Source organism: Heptranchias perlo, chromosome 17, assembly GCF_035084215.1.
Source record: "Heptranchias perlo isolate sHepPer1 chromosome 17, sHepPer1.hap1, whole genome shotgun sequence".
Taxonomy (NCBI): Eukaryota; Metazoa; Chordata; class Chondrichthyes; order Hexanchiformes; family Hexanchidae; genus Heptranchias; species Heptranchias perlo.
In genome coordinates this window covers 18,666,955-18,689,634 of record NC_090341.1, presented here as the reverse complement: position 1 = coordinate 18,689,634, position 22,680 = coordinate 18,666,955, and the positions used below count along the sequence as shown (strand labels likewise).

At 42.3% G+C, this 22,680-nt stretch overlaps 1 protein-coding gene across 1 annotated transcript in view; it reads right to left on the bottom strand.

Moving 5' to 3' along the window:
* slc6a11b (solute carrier family 6 member 11b) overlaps positions 1-22,680 on the bottom strand; it is a 121,209-nt gene that overhangs the window by 8,238 nt on the left and 90,291 nt on the right. Inside the window, exons 8-11 of the mRNA XM_067998649.1 lie at positions 19,770-19,873; positions 12,590-12,714; positions 4,970-5,082; positions 1,657-1,794 (exon numbers count right to left, since the gene is read on the bottom strand). Coding sequence (XP_067854750.1) covers positions 1,657-1,794; positions 4,970-5,082; positions 12,590-12,714; positions 19,770-19,873 — 480 coding nt within the window. The remainder of the gene's footprint in view (positions 1-1,656; positions 1,795-4,969; positions 5,083-12,589; positions 12,715-19,769; positions 19,874-22,680) is intronic.

Sequence of the window (22,680 nt, the reverse complement as noted above, 5' to 3'; positions counted from 1 at the left end):
TGTACTCCTCGTCTCCTCACAGCTGTTCTTTGGACCAACTCCCTTATCTGTACTGATCCAGTGGATTTATCTTACACCCTCCCCTAGATCACTGCTCTTAGTTCTTGTGTTTCACTCCCCACTGTTCCTCACTCCTTTGGTGGTCTACTCGATCTGCTAGTGCGCACTGCTAACATCTGAGGCCACCTCCGCTGGTCCCCTGGATCAATCTCTGCTGGCTCTTGGCCAATTCTCCACTGCTCCTTGGCTAACTTTGGACTATTTCAGATTGTCTCCTCCTTGTCCTTGTTTGCGACCAAGACACCGCTCTCCTAATCTCTGCCATGCCTATGTAATTTGAAATCCCTTTTTGTCCATTTGCATGTACATTTTGGTTGATGTGCTGGATTTGAGCTCATTACTTCTTTCTCCCTTTTCCTCTCTCTACTCTTGAGCCCGTCTCTCCTATTTATCCCCTTCCTGTCACCCAGTCATGCCTCCTTTCATTTCTCCCCTCAGGAACTTTGCTCCCCCAAATCCCTATCCCAAATCATCACTACCCCTCTGCCTTCCGACTCTCCTGCCCCACCCCAGGCTTGAATCACCCTTGAATAAGCCCACATCCACCCTCTATGCTTCTCTTGGCACTCTCCAATGAGCCCATTAAGGCACACATCACTGCCTCCTTATTAGCAACAACACCATCTGCTCCATCCTCCTCTCTCACCGCCCTTCCCGCTCAGCATACTCACTGGGGGCTAATCTCCTCTTTGCGAACAGTGCCCTTGCCATCCATGACCTTATTATGGATGAATGCATTGACATCCTGGTTTTGACTGAAACTTGGCTCATGGGAGGTGACATTTTGTCCCATACTGAAGCATCTCCACTTTCCACCATCAACCCCACCAAAACAGCTGTGATAGCAGTGTGGCCCCTCTCACCAAATCACAAGTGAATCTCTCCCTCCTACTCCTGTGGTACTTTCTCCTCCTTTGAGCACTTCCATCCTACCTGCCTCTCCTTTAAAATCCTCATTGTCTCCCACCACCACCCCCCCCCATGCCCCACTCACTAAGGTATCCTTCCTCCTTTTGTCCTTCATTGAGTGACTCCTTGTCCTCTGTGATTTCAATCTCCATCTCCATCTCAGATCCCCTTTGCCTGTCTCCTCTGAATTCACTGCCTTCCTGTCCTCCATAAACATCTCCCATTATATAAATTCTATATTCACGGCCACCTCCTCAAACTTGTCTTTTGTGCAATTGCCCTCCCTTTTCCCAAAATTGGCAGCCGCGTCCTCAGCTGTCTAGACTCTCACACTCTGGATTTCTCTGCCTAAGCCCCTCAGTCTCTCCACCTCCATCTTCTCCTTTAAGGCCCTTCTCAGAATCTACCTCTTTGACCAAGCTGCTGGTCACTCCATCTAAATATCTTCTTCTTTGGCTCAGTGTCCATTTACTTCTGATTACGCCTCTGTGAAGCATTTTTCTACATTAAAGGTGTTATATAAATGTAAATTGCTGCTGCTGGTGTTTTATATCTAATTTAAAATGTAAACTGTTACTTTAATTGTTTAGACCTGTAAATAATTTGAAGATAATTCTCCTTGATATACTCATTCAGTCTTGTATAAATCCAAAAAATGTACATAAAGCTTTAGTTTAATTAGCTTACCTCTGTTACCATTACTAATCCAATCAAGTAAGATGCAATTGCGATAACACAAATTAACTGTTCCCTCCTGTATCCTTTACGGAACACCTTAGGATACATGTCTATTATAGCTGTCACCAGACTTTCCATACAGACAAACTGCAAGAAAAAGAGGAAATATGTTGAAATACATACGGCCATATTTTGTATGTAAATTTATATAAAGTGGGGGTTAAGTCCAGTAGAAAGCTCTAACAAACTTTGCATCCATTTGTACCACAACACTCTGAGTCATTCTCCATGAGTTTAGAAAGTTGAAGGGAGATCTAATCGATGTGCTAGGTGAAATGATAAAGGGATTCAATAGGGTAGACCCAGAGAAATTATTTCCTCTGATGGGGGAATCCAAATCAAGGGGGCACAATCTTAAAATTAGAGCTAGGTCAATTAGGCAGAATTCAGGGGAAAAAATTCACACAAAGGGTAGTGGAAATCTGGAACTCACTCTCCCAAAAGTTTGTGGACGCTGGGTCAATTGACATTTTTAAGACTGAGATTGCTTGCTTTTTGTTAGGCAAGGCTATCAAGGGAAATGGAAAACAAGGCAGGTAAATGGAGTTGAGGTACAGATCAGTCATGATCTAACAGAATGGTGGAACAGGCTCAAGGGGCTGAATGGCCTACTCCTGATCTTATGTTCCATCCTCAAATAGGTTCACAGAAATTAGACTTTTTAATAGCTAAGTCGTTGTTAAAGCCAATCATGAGAAACAGAGGACAAATCTGATATTACTCACTGAAAGTTTTCTTAGCTCACAACATGGGTTCAGCGGCCATTGCAGTGTATCTGTTAGTGCACCAGGAGCAGGAGGAGAATTAGTTAGTTGGAGTCTCCTGTGCCTAGTGGATCATGAGGCAACCCAGATTTTCCACTGCGGTCTTTCCAGAGCAAGATATCTGACTCCACTGGAGTATCATCTTGTCTTACATCCAGCAGATCGTGGTTCTTCACAGTTGATGTTTATATTTGAAAGTCTGTAACAGATTTGTCTTGTCTCTGGGTTGTTTCCACAACAAAGGGAATTTTTACATAGACAAGTCACTAGCCGGACTCACAACCGCCTACCAGGAGGACCGGTGGACTGCATTTAATCTGGCTCAGGGGTGTCAAACGTATGGCCCGCGGTGCAGTTTCATCCGGCCTGTGGACTTCCAATGAATGTTCGAGTGAGGAGTGCCCAGGGAAAATCTCCTGGAAAGTCAAGGCCGATTTTCGAGTGGGCGCACTGAATAGGGGGAGGGAATTGAAGATGGTACCAGGCATAGAGACTGGTAGATGCAAAAAGCAGAAAGATCATTCAGAGTTGCCGGAGAGAAGTCGGCAGAAATTCATCTGGAATAGCAACAGCAGATTGAATCACTGGATGGGGATCAGCAGGGCGAGAAAAGAAGGGTGACGTTGCATGGGTTGATAGAAACATAATTATTACATTATTAATTAATTGCTGCAACAACTCATTGGCACGCAACGTACGTCCAAAAAGATAGTCCTTAAATTCATACAGTCGGCTCAGCAATTTAAAAAAAAAATCAGTTAATGCTGTACACAGCTATCAACATCCAATCAGCATATTAATAACTCAATAAACCCAGTCAGCAATTCATTAAGTTAGTCATTAAATTCAACCAGCAGCTTCATTATTATTTATTGTTTAAATAGTCGGCTAATTGAATATTAAATGTGGACGGCACAAATACATACCAAGGAGAAATAAATGTAAGGGATAGAAACTGTCTCCAAAATGGATGAACAGAGAAATTAAAATGGGGGTAAGGAAGCAAACATACTGTACCCCCGAAGGTTTGAGGGGCAAATTGTTTCTTCTCAATTTTCAAAGCAGCTCCGAGAGAGCGTTAACTTGTTTCCGGGGAAACCACCGGTTCTGTTCAGCTGGACTTTCTGGCCTCTTTGGTCAGCAGGCACCCTAATGTGCCCCTAAGTGGCGTGGGTGCCCAATGGCTGGCTAATGAGGGTACAGTCCTCCCCCCGACCACAAAAACTCCACCAGCATCAACAGCTGAGGTTCCCGATGGGAGCATCTTGGCATTTATGTCAGGTTACATCCCACTGCAGGTTTTCAAGGTCTCAATGTATATCTCCAGATTAAAAAACACACAGTGTGATATTAACTGAATAGGTTAGAGATTCTGGAGGCACTGTTGCACCACCAGACATGCGGTAGTGCCACTAGTAGCGCTATAGATGAACCCACCCAACACAAATGCTGAAGCCTCGGAGTGGCAGTCTTGCTTTGGGGTGGGGGGGGAGCAAGGGGTCACAGGCCTGTCGGGCCGAAGATCTCTGTACCATTTACAATTTTTTCTTTGGCTCCAAGGATAGTTGGTCCCGGAATCAAATGGCAATTCATTCCTCTGGGATTAACTGCTATTTGATTTTTTCATTATGGGGCCTGCATGCAGACACCTACTTGCGACAGGCATAGGCGTATCTGACAGGATTCCCGGGGAGAGCCCGGGGATGCTTCCAGACCCACTCCCAAAATGACATTAGGATATAGGGAGTGCAGGCAGACGAGGGGCCTGTACCCCCACTGTTTTCTATGGGTGGGAACCCAACGGAGACTGATTCTGCCCCCAATATCTGGTCCCTTCGCCACCATTGCACCTGACCTCTATTCCAATAGGAAGCGGAAATTCCAGGTTTATTTCCTAACCAATTGATTTCCCCGGTCACATTCCTCTCCCTTCTTTCTCCGAGCCTGCATTGTGTCAGGTTGTTTTGCGAAAAGTCCTTTCCTTCATTAAGATTCTGATCAACAAAAAAAGGCCAAATTTTCAGTTCTGAAATAGTCATCATTGCTTCCACTGAAAACTGTATTGAGGTCCATGCATCACCTTAGCTTAAATCTTTGGCTATTTATTGAGCTATTTTTGCAATCTTCTCTTAAAATTACAAACACAGGGAGGAACCCATTCTAAACGTGAACATTTACAGGTTTTGATGGAGAACGGACAGTCTGATCAGTCATGGCAATACTTTATTATTAAAATGTCTTATGTAGAAGTTGTTTGATCTTTTCATTTTAATAATATGGTTATTGCGCAAAAAAAGAAATCAATCAGAAATTACACCTAAAAATTCATAGAGCCACAAACAAATAAGCTGTTCTTCCTGTGGTACACGGTCAACTACTGTAATTAATGGCTGACTACATAGTCCGACAGTGCCACAGCTCTTATTCTAGCTCAATTACGCTGGTTTGCCAATACGTGTACATTCCTTAATGTGAAATTGTTTTCATGTTGATTTTACCTGACTGTCCAGTCCAAGGAAAATGAGCATCAAAAAGAACAGAACAGCCCATAATGGTGCAAGAGGCATCATAGTGACAGCTTTTGGATAAGCAATGAATGTCAGTCCAGGACCTAAAGATAAACATGAAGATGTTAATAATGGTTTCAGGTATTCCTAGAGTCGAGGCAAATTTTGAGTCAGCCACACATCTTTCAAGACTCACTGATTTTGAAGGAAAGCGCTGTTGAGTTAAAATCTTGGGCCAGATTTTGCAAGAAAATAACGGCACCTGAACGAGGCGTGCCGTTATTAATGCGCAAATCGGCCAGCAACTTGTAGCGAGGATGAGATACCCCAAGAATTGCAAATCGCCACAAGTTGCTGGCTGATTTGTGCCGCTTCATCGTTAGCTTCACAAAAATGGCATCTCGTGTTTAACCTCCCCGTGAATTTGGTGCTTTTGGACATGAATTGCCCATTAAACAGAAAGTTAGGTCTAGTAATTAATAGTATAAGTATCCATTTAACAATGTGATAATTGTTAATGACTGCGAATCAACTCCTGTTGCCCAGAAAGTGAACAATTATAAGTGTGGAGTCTCATTCCTTCAGTTTGTGAATTGTTCTAGGAGATTTTAAAAATGTCAATATTTTTAATTTAAAATTTTTTTTCTTACTTTTCCTTTGTCTTTTTTTTTCTCTCTCTCTCAATCCAATCTTTCTTGCCCTCTCTTTATTTCTATTTCTGCAGCTCATGGGCACCCATTTGGCTCTGGTTGTCAGAGATGGCGAGGTTGGTGGCATCTTGCCTGTGCCATGTTAGTGACTGAGCACTGACATTGTCACCCTAGCATCCGTGTGAAGCATTGCTCTGATAGGACCTTCCACCCCCTTTCTCTGTCTCCTTAATCCCATGGGAGTAATGCTCACCCATTCTTAGCTTCTAACCTCCTTTCCTGCAATGGAAGGCACAGGAGGAGGAAGAATGGGAAGTGGTGTTCCACAAGGATCAGTGCTGGGACCACTGTTGTTCACTATTTACATAAACGATTTGGACTCAGGAATCGGAAGTACAATTTCAAAATTTCAAATTAATATTGAGGAAGACTGCAACAAAGTACAGAAGACGTTAATAGGCTTACAGAATGGTTGTGTAATTGGCAAATGAATTTCAATATAGATAAGTGTGAGATGGTGCATTGTGGTAGGAGGAATAAGGAGGCCATATACTGCTTGGAAAGTAAGAGTCTAAATGAGGTAAAGGAGCAAAGGGATCTAGGGGTACAGACACACAAATCATTAAAAGTAGTAACACAGGTTAATAAGACCATAAAAATGCAAACAAAGCACTGGGGTTCATTTCTAGAGGAATGGAATTGAACAGCAGAGAAGTTATGTTAAACTTGTATAGAACCTTGGTTAGACCACACAGAATACTGTGCACAGTTCTGGTCTCCATATTACAAAAAGGATAAAGAGGCACTGGAGAAGGTGCAAAAATGATTTACAAGGTTGATACCAGAACTGAGAGGTTCTAATTATCAGGAAAAACTGAACATGCAGGGGCTCTTTTCTCCAGAAAAGAGAGGCTGAGGGGTGACCTAATAAATATCTTTAAGATTATGAATGGATTTGACAGGGTAGACGTAGAAAAGATGTTTCCACTTGTGAGGTATCCAAAACTAGGGGCCATAAATATGAGATAGTTGTCAATAAATCCAGTATGGAATTCAGAGAAACTTCTTTACCCAGAGAGTGGTTAGAACGTGGAACTCGCTACCACATGGAGTAGTTGAGGCGAATAGCATAGATGTATTTAAGGGGAAGCTAGATAAATACATGAGGGAGAAAGGAATAGAAAGATATGCTGGTAGGGTTCAATCAAGTAGGGTGGGAGGAGGCTCATGCGGAGCATAAAAACACCGGCAGAGACCAGTTGGGCCGAATGGCCTGTTTCTGTGCTGTAAATTCTATGTAACGATGATGATGAGAAGGAGAAGCTGGGGAGAAAGTTCTCCCTTGTCACATATGACGATGACAATGATGAGGAAGAGGTCTATGAAAACCAGGAGACCTTCTCCGTGCTGCTGCTTCGTCTTGCCCCATCTTCCTTTGCCCCAATCTCCGCCAACTCACCCTCTGCAGAACTTGCTTCCCCGCTCCCAAGCACCAGCTCAGATTCTTTCAACCCAGGGAAATGAGATAGCTGTTGTGAGAATATAGCACTGCGTGATTTATAGAGCACGAGGGAACCAAAGGACTGGGAAATGGATGAGGATGGACCAACCTCCCAGCAGAGACTGAAGAGAAGGCTGCCTGTGGCTTTGGAGTCATATAACCCAGAATTCATGGTTACTGGCCTGAAAAGAAGGATGCTTCAAGAATATCACACCTGTGCAGAGTCTGAGGTCAATCTCTGAGGATAGCAACAGACATCGACCAGTCAGCATTTCCACCTCCATGGAAGCACAAACTGCAGCTCTAGAGGCAATAGTGGACAGATTGGAGTGCGGCATGAATTGCAGTTTTCAGACCGTGGCAAATGCTGTAGCTCAGGCCTTCCAGGATCTGACAGTTGCTACCGGACCGCTGATCACTGGGGCCACAGATCCAAGGCCCAGTGGAATGGCGACAGCTGGAGTTCACCTGCCTGATATAGCCATCTCTGACCATCAGCACATGCCCAGCCTCCAGCCTTCCCATGTGTACACTAAGCCAGTGGAATGTGGGAGGCGAGACCAGGCTACCCAGAAGCACCCTCCAGAAATGCTGCCAGTGGTGGGTCTGCGCCAGGTGCAAGCTGCCATGAGACGAGGCCCACCTCAGTCCCATGACCCTTCTGTACAACATGAGGAGCCAAGCACCTCCCGCAATCCTGGCCCTCAGGTGACACTTAGAAAGAGCACTCGAATAGGTGATAGAAAGGGAAATGTAGGCATTAGGAAAGAGTAGAGTCCGTTATTTATGGAGATTACAGTCATACAGGAAAGATGCACTCATTTGGTGCTGACTTATTCACTCAGGTGAAGATTACTGACATGATCACATCAGGGTAAAGAGGGTTGGTGTGCAGTTGTGAGGTAGGATTGGTAGTGGATTGAGGGAATGTATATTTGAAAGTGGCGAAAAGGATGTCAGAGTGTCCAAGGCAAACTGAGGTAGGCAGAGAAAACTTCAGAGAAGATCTGTCCTCTGATGCCCCTTGCAATGGTCACTAAGGACTCCACCAAGTGCACATTATCCCGATTTGCTCCATTTAGCTCTGGATGCTGGTTCTGGCCATTCCCCGCTCTGCTCCAGCACTCAGTGGATGCAGTGCTTAACTGCACCAAAATGGCATCAGGATCCTAACGACATCATAGGACCCCAATTTGCTTTGAATAATGAGGCTCCTGATTATTTCCACGAGGAGTGGTGGCCGCCTAAATTGAGGCCCACTTGAAAATGGCAGCAAGCGGGCCTCGGGAGGAAAGTTGACAGTAAGTTTATTTTCGTCATCTTGGCCTTACTACTGCCCCATTCCCACTAAAATCGGGGCAGTAGAGAGCAAAATCGAGGCTTTTGTCTTCACAAGAACTGTGCAGTGGTCAGTTCTACCAATGCTCCCCTGGACAGAAGTTGAAGACTCATGTTTCATTAATGTATATACCTCCCTACGTAAGAATATTCTTGATTAGCCACAAAAAGGGCTTAACAGCAGAGTTGTTTTTTTCTGCTAATTTCCATGAACACATTTTAGATATGAACCAGACTCGAGTAATAGTACAAACGGACAAAAATCCATTTCCGCCTTCTACTGAAGGCTCCCTATTTATTCAGATCTACCCTCTTTGTCAAAATTTGTATATAGAGGAAAATATGGATCCTTATTACGTCAATGTTGTATTGCTCAGTTATATCTATCTACATTCATCTACCTCAAATGTGTATTTTGGCAGAATTTAGTACAGCATACTTCCTTTTCAATAATAAACAATGGTGAAAATAATTTTATTTGGCATTCCTGAATAAAGGATACAGATTTCAGCTATTTTATTCTTTTCTTTCAAGTTCAGTCTCAGCTCTTAAGAGGTAGGCTGGAAAATCTTATATGCGGCTTCCATGGAAACCTGATTTTTTTTGTAGTGGGCAGCCTCATGGTAAACACAGGGCAGTTCCTCAGTGCTGCCACTTGATGGAGCAATGTCTTGACTTCTAAATATGTAAATGAAAAGCTGTCAAAAAGCTTTAGCGATAGGGCGCTGATCGGCTCAGCAAATCTCCAGCTTCTTGGGACTGGGTTATTTTCTATCTTAAATGAGATGGAAATGCAAAAAAAAATAACTGACTAGGTTTACAAGTAAGAAATTCACAACCAGCCCCATCATCTCGACCTCTTTCTGCTGCGTTCCCATTAGAGCCTCCACCTCTCCCCGTTCTACTCCCTCTATCCTCAATCACTCCAGTCTCTCTTCAGCTTCTTGCTGTCTTGCAGAATGAATCAAGAAATTACCGAAAGAGAATAACAGGAACAGCAAGAAAATTATTTAAGAAAGCAAAAGGGACAAGAAAAGGAAACACAAACTAAAAGGAAATCAGACACTCAAAACAATTTTTTTAAAAGCTGGTGAAAGAAAAAAATAAAATTAAAAAAAAAGTAAGATAAAACAAACAAAAATTTACATAAGAAAAAAAACAATTAATTAGAGGGGAAAAAGCTATTGTGCAATTAGTAAAAAGACAACCTTCCTCAGAAAGTCCAAAAGGATGGCTTGTGTGTGAAATGGAATACAACACTGGTGCACTAGTCGGTGTTTGAGGTTGGGTTAAGGCACATTGTTGGGGCAGTGTAGACAGATCTTTGTTCTACACCAAATCTGTAGTACACCTAACCTTGTTGCTGTTGCTGGATAGGAAGAGTGGCCCTCCATTCCATTATCTAATGCCCCATCATGATGAGCAAAAACTGCAGAAGCTAGTAATTTAACCATCAGAATGTCTCCTAAATCTTAACTTCAGGTGGTGGAATATTCCTACTGCTGATGCCAGGTAAGGAAACACTGCACTGCAGCCTTTGACAGATTAAAAGTTAATTTAGATGTAAACTGGATCAGTAACCCTAGAAATAAATTGCTAGACGTGCAGTGGCAAGTTTAAAGCTTCAGCATTAAGTGTCATTTGAACATCCCTACGGTTCCTGAACAAGTTTCCCCAATTTCTAAAACAAAAGCAAAATACTGCGGATGCAAAATCTGGAATTAAAACAACTTTATTTGAAATCACAAGCTTTCGGAGCTTTGCTCCTTCGGCACTCGACACCAGTATCCCCCACGGTGACGGCATCGCTGCAACAGCCTCAGTACTCAACACCAACAACAGCCAATCTCCAGACGCCATCCTACAACTCATCCGCTTCATCCTGGATCACAATGTCTTCACCTTCGATAACCAGTTCTTTACCCAAACACACGGAACAGCCATGGGGACCAAATTCGCACCCCAATACGCCAACATTTTCATGCACAAGTTCGAGCAGGACTTCTTCACTGCACAGGACCTCCAATCAACGCTATACACCAGATACATCAACGACATTTTCTTCCTATGGACCCACAGCGAAGAATCACTGAAGAGACTACACGATAACATCAACAAGTTCTATCCCACCATCAAACTCACCATGGACTACTCCTCAGAATCGGTTTCATTCTTGGACACACGAATCTCCATCAAAGACGGGCACCTCAGCACCTCACTCTAGTACAAGCCCACGGACAACCTCACGATGCTCCACTTCTCCAGCTTCCACCCTAACCACGTCAAAGAGGCCATCCCCTATGGACAGGCCTTGCGAATACACAGGATCTGCTCAGACGAGGAGGAACGCGATGGACACCTACAGACGCTGAAAGACGCCCTCGTAAGAACGGGATATGACGCTCGACTCATCGATCGACAGTTCCGGCGGGCCACAGCGAAAAATCGCATAGACCTCCTCAGAAGACAAACATGGGACACAACCAACAAAGTACCCTTCGTCGTCCAGTACTTCCCCAGAGCGGAGAAACTACGCGATGTTCATCGCAGCCTTCAACGTATCATCGATGACGACGAACACCTCGCTAAGGCCATCCCCACGCCTCCACTACTTGCCTTCAAACAGCCACCTAACCTCAACAGACCATCGTTCGCAGCAAATTACCCAGCTTTCAGGAGAACAGCGTCCACGACACCACACAACCCTGCCACGGCAACCTCTGCAAGACATGCCAGATCATCGACACAGATACCACCATCACACGAGAGGACACCACCCACCAGGTACATGGTTCATACTCCTGTGATTCGGCCAACGTTGTCTATCTCATACGTTGCAGGAAAGGATGCCCCGGAGCATGGTACATCAGCGAGACCATGCAGACACTGCGACAACGGATGAACGGACACCGCACAACAATCGCCAGACAGGAGGGTTCCCTCCCAGTCGGGGAACACTTCAGCAGTCAAGGACATTCAGCCTCTGATCTTCGGGTAAGCGTTCTCCAAGGCGGCCTTCGAGACACACGACAATGCAAAATCGTCGAGCAGAAATTGATAGCCAAGTTCCGCACCCATGAGGACGGCTTCAACCGGGATCTTGGGTTCATGTCACGCTACATGTAACCCCACCTGATGTAGAGTCATCCAGACTCAAGTCGTAGTTGGCTTGTTCTCCATACACAGATGCGGCCGGACCTGCTGCGATTTCCAGCAAAATAAAGTTATCTGCTTTTAATACAAACCCCAGCATCTGCTTCATTTGACCCCTTGTGACCCCCACCTCAGTATTCTTGGATGTAATGTTTCCCTGACTAACCTGTTTGAACACGCCTTGGATTGCTGTGATTATCTCTCTGCCGAGGTGTGATAAAGGGCAGTTAGAAAGATTATCTGTAATCACCAGGCATTGTTCTCTGACTATATATGCTGTGCCTTTATGTAACTCTTCACTTCACCTGACGAAGGAGCAAAGCTCCGAAAGCTTGTGATTTTAAATAAAGCTGTTGGACTATAACCTGGTGTTGTGCGACTCCTTACATTTGTCCACCCCAGTCCATCACCGGCATCTCCACATCATGGAATAAAAACAGATGAGTTCTGATCAAAGGTCAACGACCTGAAACGATAACTCTGTTTCCCTCTCCAGAGATGCTGCCTGACCTGCTGAGAATTTCCAGCATTTTCTGTTTTTATCCCTAGTTTCTAACTCAGTCTGTGTTTGCATTTCCACACATTCTCTCTCGGGGGGGGGGGGGGGGGCAAAAAACCAAAAAGTCAGGACTAGTCCTGCCCAACTAAAGCTCACCTCTTATCATCAGGTCACAGAATGGCACTGATTGTTATGTGGAATTTCACAATTTAAGTTATCCTGCCCTCCAAGGGCGGGGAGCATAACAGGCAGCCGATTCGATACTGCCCATTTTGCACTAACACCCCAGACAAATTTCTAACCCTTACTGTCTAAGAGACAGAATACTTGTTTAAGAGTGTATGCAGTGATGTTGAGGTAGAAAGCAATGATGTGCACAAATTTGCCTTTAACATTATTCAGTTTGTCATGTTTGCATCAGTTCACTTGTTTTATATCATTCACAATTTATGTGATTGCTTGCAACCCACCTGATTCAGCTACTTCTGCTATTGGCACTCCTTGTTCCAAAGCCATGAATCCTAATACAGAGAAAATAGCAAAACCAGCAATAAAGCTGGTGCCACTGTTGAGACAACAGAGCATTATGCAATCCCTGCAAAACAGCAACAACATTTACTTAATGCTCAAGACAGCTTTCGTGTTTAATAAACATTTGACTATTAACTAGAGAACATTTCAGTTAATATTCAGAGTGATTACCGCATTGAATGTGCCTTTAAACAGAAGGATATCAGCCATAACTTGAAAGTCGTTCTTTAGTAAGAATATTAATATAAGCAGTGTCTCTGTCACTGCAAAATCAGTAAGAATTCACACTAATCATCTCTACTCTGATAAGCTCATAATTTCATACAAATACCAACCTGAAACATTAGCCAAAGACTAATGCTACCTGAATGCATAAGTAAACTTACCTCAACAGATAATGTGAGATAAGATCATTGCAAAATTTTCTGGTTCCCTGGGCATGTCACTCAATGTCAAGCGTCAACAGCCAGTAAAGGGCTAATGGCTGTCTGTTGTGCACTGGCTGATTTTCTGGCACGGGGGAGAGGAACACCAGTCATGGGGTGAGGGATGGGGTGAGGGATGGGGTGGGGGGTGGCAGTTGCATCAAACAAGGGCAGAACCAATTTTTTTTAAACAGTGGTCTGCCATTCAGCAGCCATTCCAAACGAGTGCTGTGTAGTTGGAAAGCTGCTCAGGCACTCCAGCTCCATTATGGGGCGGCTGCCTAATTTAATTGAAAATTGGATCCTAAAAAGCCTGAAGTGCAGCTTATGTGCAGTCTACCAGCCCGCTTTGTGCTTGCTGTCCATATTGGGTCATGCTGCGTGCCCTTTAGGCCTCAGGCTTCTGCACCCGATAATACAGGAAGATGATGTCTGCTGTCATATTATTAGCCCCTATGTATATACTTCAGTAACACATAGCTGAAAGTAAAAAACATTGTGAAATTAATTAATATTTGATATAGAGAAAATTGAAATTGCTCTCATAAGAATCAATGCAAGCTCTGAAGTGAGCTCATTTAATGAAAGAAAGACTTGCATTTATATTGTGCCTTTCACAATCTCAAGACGTCCCAAAGCACTTTACAGCCAATTAATTATTGTTTGTCCCACAAACAGCAATGTGATAATGACCAGATCATCTGTTTTTAGATGTTTGGTTGAGGAATAAGTATTAGCCAGGACATCGGGGAGAACGCCCCTGCTGTTCTTCGAATAGTGTCATGGGATCTTTTATGTCCACCTGAGAGGGCAGAAGGGGCCTCAGTTTAACGTCTCATCTGAAAGACAGCACCCCCAGCAGTGCTGCACTCCTTTGGTCCTGCACTGGAGTGCCAGCCTAGACTATGTGCTCAAGTCTCTGGAGTGGGACTTGAACCCACAATCTACTGACTTAGAGGTGAGAGTTTCCAGCACTGAGCTACAGCTGACACCCAAGCAAAGCTTAATATAAGCAACATTTTGTACCACAATAGGGGCCCATATTGATTTTCACTGATCCCTCTTACTCCATCCAAATATATTGTTTGAAGAAGAACATGAAACTAAACTCAGCATGTTCATGATGTAATACCACACACTTCCCTTTGGGCACATTAGGGTAGATTTTCCTTTCAGAGTTTGAATCGTGCATTAATCATGCAGTGTGTTATTAGTACCGGATTGACCGTTGGTGTGCTGACCCTGCCTGATATTGTGAGATCAGCTTCATTTACATAATGTGAGCCATACTGTCCCTAGCATTTAAAAGTAAATGGCCACAGATGGGGACAAAAATGTTGGTAGCCTTTACAAAGACTTCTAATATTTTTAATGTATATTTCAAACTTTGAAAACTCTGTGTAAAAAAAATGTCTGGAAAGCCTTAGTGGCTGACACGGTAAATGTGGAGATGGAAAACAGTCTATGATCAAGGGAAGGAGCAGCACAATTATTGATCCCCATATTTGAGGCGTGGGGAGAGGTGGGGGGGATGAGGATGACATCGGCTGGGCCTTGGAGAAGAATGGGGGGTCCACCATCGGGAGGGGGTCCAGCATCGGGAAGGGGGAGTCCAACATCGATGGGTGGGGGGGGGGGCGGCGGGTAGGCAGCCGATCGCGGTGGTCCGATTATGCCAGATGAGCTTGTTGGGCCTTCTGCTTCTTCTGGCCCACAAGCAGTGCAATAAAGGCACTCACCTCATGGATCCGGCCCTTCCCACCTGCTTTCACCTGACATGATTCGGAAGTGATGGGAAACCCGAACAGGTAAGGTTAAATTTGTATGACATTTCTATTACATGAAAAATGAAATGCTTCAACTACATTGTCCCTTTAAATATCGGCCCACCGGCTTTAAGTGGCGATGGGACTTCCTAGTTTCTGTTGTGCAGCACGTACAAATGTGCCTGGGTTAAACCCAGAAGTGGGCGTGTTGGAGCTGGGATGTGGTTCTACTCTAAAAATCAACTATTTTTACTGCCCACCTGCCCCCAACCCACCCGTTCTTGGGGATTAAAACTACCCCCTATAACTCTGTCACTGCCTCCCTGGTGAATTGAAGCATCTGCAGACAGAGGTCCTCTGTGATATGTGTGTGTCGGCTTGTAAGTACAGCCGAGAGGGTTCCACCAGATGGGCACAGTCTGCTAGTGCAGGTTGACCTGGCAGGTAGGCCTCTGTTTCTTCTGCTCTTCTTCCTCCAAAAACCGTAAGTAAAGGGGGTTTTCCATGAGGACCTGTTGTGCTAATATTGTTGATGTACCAAAAAAATGGGAGTGTCATACCACTTTGTACAAAGCCTCCTGAGCCACTAAGAACTGGCAAATAAAAAAAAGGATCAAAAATCAACAAAAAAGCTGGAAAAACAACTCAGGATACAGCAATAGGTCTTCTTATACGTCTCCTAGATTGCACGCCTAAATATAACATAGCCCCTAGCAACCCTGCATACCCACTTTAACTTGGGAGGATTCTAACAATGTGCTATTTTATACAAACTTTAGGAAATTGTGTGGCTATCCAAATGACATCATCAGAGCCTCTTTTAAATATTGTAACCAGGCAAACTGGCGGATGCTTCCACTGCCGTTTGAAAACCTAACCATAAAGTCAAGTGGCCTAGATGGGCAGAGATCTAACATAACCAATCTCCACCCATATTTCTGATTGGGTACACACAGTATACACCTGTTTATTGGGCACAACCAATCAGAAAATCTACTCTACTGAATCCAAAGACAAACATATTCATTTTCTACTTCTTCAGTTACACAAAATTATCCAATCTTAAAAGGGACCCAAGAATAGAAAACACTTTCGCTGACATGCCTGTCACAACACGAGCTATCCTTTAGATTTATAAACAATATCAGTGACATTCATGAGAAAAAGCTCCAAATGATAAAAACAGCCCTGAGGCTTGTTTCTGATCAACTGACTTATGTTTTGTTATGTTTTCGGGTGCTTACATTTCACATCCCCTATGAACCGGAATGTATCTTTACCTGCCCAATGTCTAGGTAAATGTAGCAAGACCCAGGAGTCAAAGAAAAAAGCCCTTGTCACTGACTTCTGACTTACTGGAATATATCACGTGCCACCTCATGATCTACTAGACTTCAGTAAATGGAAGAATAAATACTCTCAGACTGTGGCTTGGACTAGAAACTACAAGATTGTTTTATTAAAATTGAACATGTAAAGGAACATTACAATTGCAAACAGTAATTACAAGCCTTACTGATCTCCTTGAAATGACAAAAACAATGAAGACACCTCAGTTGTGCTAGTCCTCAACACAAAACTGACCCTTGAAAGACAGCTGTTTACTGCTTACATCTGCTACCATGGAGCCTCTGATTAGCCTTTTACTCCTGACAACTTCAGACTTACATTGGCTGTAAAGAGCTTTGGGATGTCCTTAAGGTCATGAAAGGCGCTATACAAATGCAAGTTATTTCTTTTTACTCCTGCCTTGGTGCAATACCTCCTAATATTTAGCTCCAAATTCCTTTGAAGATAGATCAGAACAAAGAACATTAAAAACCGTTATTCTCATAACCATCCTTTCGGTGGTTAGCCATTCACAATCTTCCAAATGCCCGGGACATTTGCTGGCCAAGGTAATCTCCAGTACTCTTTGAAGCTCATGACCTATAATTGCAGGGTATTCACACTCACACAGACAGGTATCTGAGATGGTGTTGGACAGAATAATACTAATGACACTCAACAGACATAAGGATATCAAACCACCTTTTGTTCTACAGACATAGGTGAGTGCTTTTGACGTACAGAACATGTGTATTCTGCAGCTTGATAATCAACTAACAGAGCTTGATTTTAACTTCATGTATACTGTAGTCAGTAAGAAAGGTTTCAACAAATAATCCATCACACTTCTTCATAATTGTACATATGCTGTGACTAATCAAACAGTGAGAATTTGGGTTCTTGCTTCACGCCGAGCAGAGTTTGGAGTTCCAGAGATGATCTACCAGAGTAAGTGAGTAAAGTACAAGTTGCAGAATCAGCTGAAAACTGTTATTTCTGCATGGAGAACTTGTTGTTTCCCAGCCCAAAATTCCAGGAGCTGGGAAAGGCAGAAAGTCCCTGTATTCCCACAAGAGGGCCTCAATTTGGGACTGAACCCAAATCTGCTGGGTTTCTACCCTGCACAACTTACCTGGGAAACCCAATCAGTGGGTGGGAGAATGACATCTACCTGCCCTACTCCCCCACATGTCAACAGAAAGCTTTGGGGCCATATCTAAGGGTATTCCTGCACTACCCTGAGAATTCTGCCCATTACACCTTAGCTCCAGTGGAAGCCTACCAGCTGAGAGCTGGCATGTATTCTGTACTGGGCCTTCTAAAGCCCCCAAGTATGCTTCCCATCAAAGGTAATCAATTCCAGAAAAGATTGATTACCTTTAGAACGCAGACCCTGGTTTCCCTTTGTGGCAAAGGACAATAAATTTGCACTGATGCCTTTGGCCCGTAAAGGACATTCCCGATTGGAGTGGAAGGATGCTGCCCTGATTTTTCACTGGGCAGTCAGGGTGGATGCCTCTGCAAGGCCTGCCCACTCTGATTATTTAAATGACCCTATCCCTGGAATTTTGGAGAGGTCCACATCCTCTCCTACAGGTATCTGGGAGTCTCGCTCGGCTGCACTTCTGGCAAGAAAGCAGGAACGCAGAATTTTGGGTTCTCTATTTTTTTTACTATTTTAGGATTGTTACAAGTTTTGGGTCTACACTAGGTATTTTCTTGAGTTCAGCATCACCAGACACTCCCATAAGCTAAACAATAGCATGACTAGGGAACTGTAACAATAAGATCCCTTGTCATGTGCACTGGATACTGTGATCTTGCACACACCCCCACGTGTTTCTCCTATCTTTTGAAAGTCAAGCTAATAAGCACTCTAGCGAGACAAGGCCTAATGTAAACCACAAACTGGTTTATTTTATGTGTACCACATGAATGAACAGAATACCATTTTCAATGTGAGATTTACCTATTTCCATCACTGCTCATACCATCAAAAACAATGAATTACACAAACTTTGCTCTTGGTATGGACCTACCTTACTTTAGATGTCAGCGTTGCTGAATTGACTGACACTGACTTAGAAAGTGAGACCTCCCTGCCTCTGTCTTACTGTTCCACACACAAAACCTCCTGCAGACTGTCCTTTTTCACTCAAAGGGAAAGGCAAAAAGCTTTATCGCTGGCCTTCCGTCAGCTCCCTGTTGAGGATTGGCTCGCTAAGCTGTCAATCAAAGCCCCCACTTTAAATGAGGAATCTACCCTCCTCCTTTAATGTGGGAGCCATGGCTACTACTTTGCCATTTTAGCTAGGCCTCCTGATATGCTCAATGATCGAAACCAATGCAATGTTATAGGTGTCTATCTCCCTGGAATGTGCTAACAATTCCCCATTATCTCAAACTGATATGGTAATGTTAGTATGCACAATTCTGTTAACTACTTTGTCTGGTACCCCAGCTAATGGACCTCAGGACAAATTGTCTGTTTCTGAGAGTTAACCCCTCGTGAACTAAATTTAACTTTGTAGCAACATCATAATATAAATTAACCCTAAAATCAATTCCAGACCAGATAGGTAAAAAAACTATTTTAAAAATTTGACAAGGATTTTATTTACAAACAAAAACATGTCAAGTATATGTTTAGCACATTTCAGCCAATTTTCTGCAATACTTACTCTTTTGCTTGTTGCAGTTATACAGATCAGGTATACTCCTACTACTTGAGGATGCAGATAAAAAGTAGATCTCAGTATACATTAATAACATCCTAACAAAATGTTGCCAATGTTTACTTTCTTTTCAATTTTTCTCCCTTACACCTCATCTCCTGGCGTGTGGTTCATGGGCACTCGAAGCTCTTCAGTGCATCACTCAAGCACCCATTCTTCGTGTGCCAGTCTAAACGGTGAGTGTCAGTGAAGATCAACCATGGGAAGCACCTTCACTCAAGTTGATTCTCATCTCATCTGACCTCCACATATATACACTTTCCAACAGGGGTCACTTTATAGTAATCAAGAACTTAAACCCTGGCTTTGTATTCCCCTTCAAGGATACTGAGTTCTCCACAACTGCCATAGATTAGGAATCAAACCTGGGAATTTATTTGTCTGTATGGCTCAGGGACAGTATGCTTATTCATTAAGCCATCAGGAAAACCATTAGAGAATAAATTAATATGAATTATTATTGTATTCATGTTAGAATGGCATAAACATCACAAAGAGATTCAATAAAGTAACAATGTAAAGAATATGTATTTGAAGAAACAAATGGATAATTAATGAAATGGTATTCAAAGTGCTTCTGAATAACATAACAGTCCAGTGTCATTCATTGTGAAAATGTTAAAAGGTAAGAGAATGAGGCTATTTAAATCAGCCATTTTACTTGTGTTGTTGAGGAAAACAATGCAATAGAATTTTTTTAGCATATGCAACTGATAAAAGAGCAAGCAGATTTGTGGGACTGAGTATTCTGTAAACTGCCTGGCCATTTATAGATCATTGAGAATAACAATTGTTGAGAACAAATTAGCAAATAGCCAGTCCCTTGAGTGTTCAAAAATCCACTTTAACTAATGACTCTTTTACCTGTAGCAGTTGTTATGATAGGGATTATAGCTTCCTAGTGCAGTCAAACATCCAAGGCAGATTGCATATGAGAAGAAAATCTGGGTACCAGCATCCAGCCAGACCTGCAAGAAAGTAGAAAACTTGTCAATATTCTCAGTACCCAAACTTATTTTAGAATGAGCAAGAAAAAGTCCATATCAGGCGGGAAGTCAGCAGGCAAGATATAAATGAAGCCTAGGAGTTAAAATAGCCTGGGCCTCATTTCTGGAGCAGTTTCCAACTCACTTCGCTAACCACGTGCCCACAACACACCCGGAATTAAAATCGAGGCCAACATTTCCACATCATTTGCTAGAGGGTGGTAAAGCCATCAGGTAACGAGCAGCTTTCTGAGTAAGTAATGACTGCCAGCTTATGACCGCATGAAATATGTGGGGTTTATTTCTGATTTATTTTCCCAACATTAGAACCAAATGTAAGTTTTTCATATTATTTTATTATATAATATTGGCATCGTAATTTTACAGAATCAATAACCCAGTGATTTATAGTGTTGCTGATTTTCCAAGCATTGATTGTGATGGCTGAAAAATTGGGAGTACCATCAAACAGGCATGCTGACCTTTGACACTTGATTCTGGACCTGTACTCCTGGCAAGCAAGAGACTGTGCCTGGAGGAGAGTCCTGCAAATTTAGAACTATAGTTTCACGCTGCACTATACGACATGTAGAGAAAGCTCTGAACTCAAATGAAGTTGATGAAATGTGAACCTAGAAATTATGGATCAAAAAAAGACCATTCATCCTATTGATTTCTGCAGACAATGTACAATTTGTTCTGTTCTGGACACTTCTTAATTCATGTAATCTGCCATGGGGGGTAAATGACTGCCAGTAAAGCTTCTAAGAGAAAAGAGAATTTTCTCCATGACCCTGAAGTAAGTGAGTATAATTCTACAATATCACATTATAATCAATCATGACTAGCTGCAATCCAAATGTGATACTCCCATGGTCTCTACAGAAATAGAACCAATTTTGCTCTATATAATCAGATCTTTCCTGTGTTTATTTACTGTAACAAACTTACATTTTCCAATGTTATCACATAGTCACCTGGTTTCTTTTAATTAACATTCTAAATGAAAGTAATCTTATTTACAATTCATTAGGATACCTAAAATTGTACATAATCGACATACAAGCTTACCAATGCGTTTTTCAGCATTAAACAAACTTATTTGAATTAAATGATGTTGATGGCATTCTCACTATTTCCTCTAGTGCTGCTACTAGTACCTTAATGTTGATTGGGTCCTATATTAAATGATTGATAATCCCACCTAAATCTTTTCTCCTTCCCACATTTGCCAACAAACATTGTATGCATACATTTCATGTACCAATGTGAATTCATTTACACTTTTCCACATTTAATCTGATATTTCTTACTCCATCTGTTTCTTTGTCCAGATCTCCATGGGTCATATGGCCAAATACCTTAATGTTATCAGCAAATTTAGTTATTATCATTACGTTTCCCCTCCCCTTGGTCTTCCAGTGGCTTAGCCATACAGAGTAGGAAATTTGCCGCTAAAGTAACTGATCTCAGGCAGAAAGGCAGTATGGCTGCTATAACTGGCCTCTGCATTGCTCGACTGGAGAAGGAAAATCAGCCAGGGTTCCTATTCCTGATTGCTATCCAGGAACCCCTGGATAGCAATCAGGAGTAGGAACCCTGGCTGATATGTGGACTTCAGGTGAGGACAGATCCAGTTTTGGCTATTGTGACTATAATTGTCAAATATCTTCCTGACATTCACTGTCAAGGCTCACACGTGAATAATTAATAATGGATAAGGTAGTGGAGGGTACAATGTTACTGTTCTCCGGTGATAAGCTTTCAGGAGTGGAATGGAGAGGAGAAAATTGGTGAGAAAAAAGCCCCTATTCCATATTACTGATGAAAAGCATAAAGAGCAAAGATTCTGATAGAATTGCATTAGTCATTGCCCCGAGATAGAGCCACGCACATTTAATGTTTTCTGCTTTGTACTGCAAAGCCAATTTTTAATCCAACCACACAAAGTACCATTAATTCTGTGTACCCATATTTTGTTTAATAACCTCAGATGCCAAACTTGACCAAATACCTTCTGAAATTTCAAGTAGACAAATCCAAGTACAAGGCAGTATAATATAATCCAAGTATACTACAATCCAATTATTCTATAATCCAAGTATATTATTATACAAGTATTCTACAATTCAGGTACAGTATAATTCAAGTCTGCAGATCCAAGTAGTCTAGAATCTAAGTGTACAAATCCAAGTATTCTATAATTAAGCATACTACAATCCAAGTATACTATAAACCGAGTATATAAATCCAGATATGCTATAATACAGATATACTATAATCCAAGAATTCTACATTATAAGTATACTATAATCAGGGTATACTATACTCCAAATATGCTACTATCCAGATATACAAAAATCTAAGTGTACAAATCCAAGTGTACCATAATTCAAGTATACCAATTCAAGTATGCTACAATCCAGATACCATAATCCAAATATACTATAATATGAGATGAATACTATGATATTCTATATCTGCTGGATAATAATCATCCACTAAATTAGTTAGCCCCCTCACAGAATTTCAGTAGATTAATGATACATGACGTATTGCCTCTAAAATTAAGTGTTAGTAATGAAAATATTGATTACGAAAACACACTTATTAATCTGTATTTGTATTACGTAGATTAACTGAATCTAGAATTTGTTCAGTCTTCATTTATGAAGACCGATGTAAAAATGACTAATGCCTTTCATGGGCGCACTTTCAATGCACCACTTTGTGGTGTGTACTGCAATCGTCTCAGAGCTCTTCAACTCTGAGATGACTGCAGTACACAC